The 1,556-nt window shown below is 44.2% G+C and overlaps 1 protein-coding gene across 1 annotated transcript in view; it reads left to right on the top strand.

Annotated features, from left to right (window-relative positions):
- LOC101864078 (choline dehydrogenase, mitochondrial) overlaps window positions 1–1,556 on the top strand; it is a gene marked incomplete in the record, with an annotated part of 23,393 nt that overhangs the window by 14,099 nt on the left and 7,738 nt on the right. Inside the window, 3 exon segments of the mRNA XM_035970994.1 lie at window positions 104–120; window positions 455–634; window positions 1,534–1,556. Coding sequence (XP_035826887.1) covers window positions 104–120; window positions 455–634; window positions 1,534–1,556 — 220 coding nt within the window.

The raw sequence follows: 1,556 nt of genomic DNA, 5'->3' as shown, positions 1-1,556 counted from the left end.
AGAGAGAGAGAGAGAGAGAGAGAGAGAGAGAGAGAGGAATAGAGATACATGTATCTGGTTTTACACTCTTTGCAATGCTTACAATATCAATCTTGCGTTTAAGCTACCGCACTCGCAATCGTAAGGTTGTGGGTTCGGGGGTTCAAGTGCCAAGCCCTACGTTGTGTCCTTGGGAAAGGCACTTTTCTCGAATTTTCCTCACTTCACCCAGCTGTAAATGGGTAACTGGCCATAGACAGCGATAGATTTTCCAGTATGTTAGTGTTATAACACGTATAAAATGGCAGCTTCCACCGTATGCTTCCCAGGAAGTTGAGATTGTTTCAAAATACTGTCAGGTCTGCTGGGGTAATAATATAGATTGTAAAGTGTATAAAGCTTGCTGTTGAACGGCAATTTGCTACTATTTTTATTATTATTATTAATATATTATTATTATTATTATATGTTTCAGGTTGTTTTCAAGCAAGATAGAGCTGTCGGTGTACAATATAGCCGAGGAAAAGACTCCCACACAAAGGTCTGGCGAGCTAAGGTCGAGAGAGAGGTCATTCTGAGCGCAGGGGCCATCAACTCTCCTCAGATCCTTATGTTATCGGGAGTGGGCCCAAAGGAACACCTGCGAGCCATGAAGGTCCTACAAAGTGTTGTTATTGTTGTTGATGTCGTTTTTGTTGTTGTTATTGTTGTTGTTGAAGGTGGTGGTGGTTGTGGTAGTGGTGGTGGTGGAAGTGTTTTTATTGTTGTAGTTGTGGGTGTAGTTGTTGTTGTTGTTGTTGTTTTTGTTGTTGTTGTTGTTGTTGTTGTTGTTGTTGTTACTGCTGCTGCTGCTGCTGCTGCTGCTCCAACTGCAGCTGTTTCCATCATCTTTTCTGTTGCTGTTGTCGTCACCCCTTTATCATACCTTCGTCGTCGTCATGGTTGACATTGCTCTTGTTGTCGTCGTCAATGTTGTCGTTGTTTTTGACATTGCTGTACTCTCGTAGTACTCATTGTTGTCAGACATTCCCATATAGGGGGCTCTCGTGGTCTAGAGATTAAGGTGTTCGCCTCTTATTCAATAGGTCCCGGGCTTGAATCCGGATAGCGACGGAAATAATTCTTCTTTCACATCCTTTCCTGCTCTCTAACTATGATCTGTCGTCTTCTGTCGTCTCCAGTTTCTGTCCCCTCTCATTCACCCCTTTGCCCCCTGCTCTGGGCGCCTGACTCTTTCTGCAGCCTTTCTACTACTTCTCCTTGGCTCCTTCTTACTGCTGTCTTTCAGCCACACCCCTGATCTTCTGGTAGGAAATATCTGCACATAGCCTTCTCGGACAAGAGCGAAAAATCACGGAGGTCCCGTATGCAAGTTGCGCACGTTAAAGATCCCTTGATGGTCCAAAATCGATGAGAGTAGGCTTCGGACGCCACCAGGGCAAAAATCAAAATTTTCTACCAACTGAAAATATTCAGTGTGTCCCGCGCGCTCATATGACTTTTTGCAGTTGCGAGTGCCGTAAAACACTTACCAATTTTTTTTTAATTTCCCAGATTCCCGTGGTGTCAGATCTTCC

This window comes from Aplysia californica, unplaced genomic scaffold (genome assembly GCF_000002075.1).
Source record: "Aplysia californica isolate F4 #8 unplaced genomic scaffold, AplCal3.0 scaffold00357, whole genome shotgun sequence".
Taxonomy (NCBI): domain Eukaryota; kingdom Metazoa; phylum Mollusca; class Gastropoda; order Aplysiida; family Aplysiidae; genus Aplysia; species Aplysia californica.
Note: the sequence above shows the minus strand (reverse complement) of the source record. Positions and strands in the feature narration are given on the sequence as shown.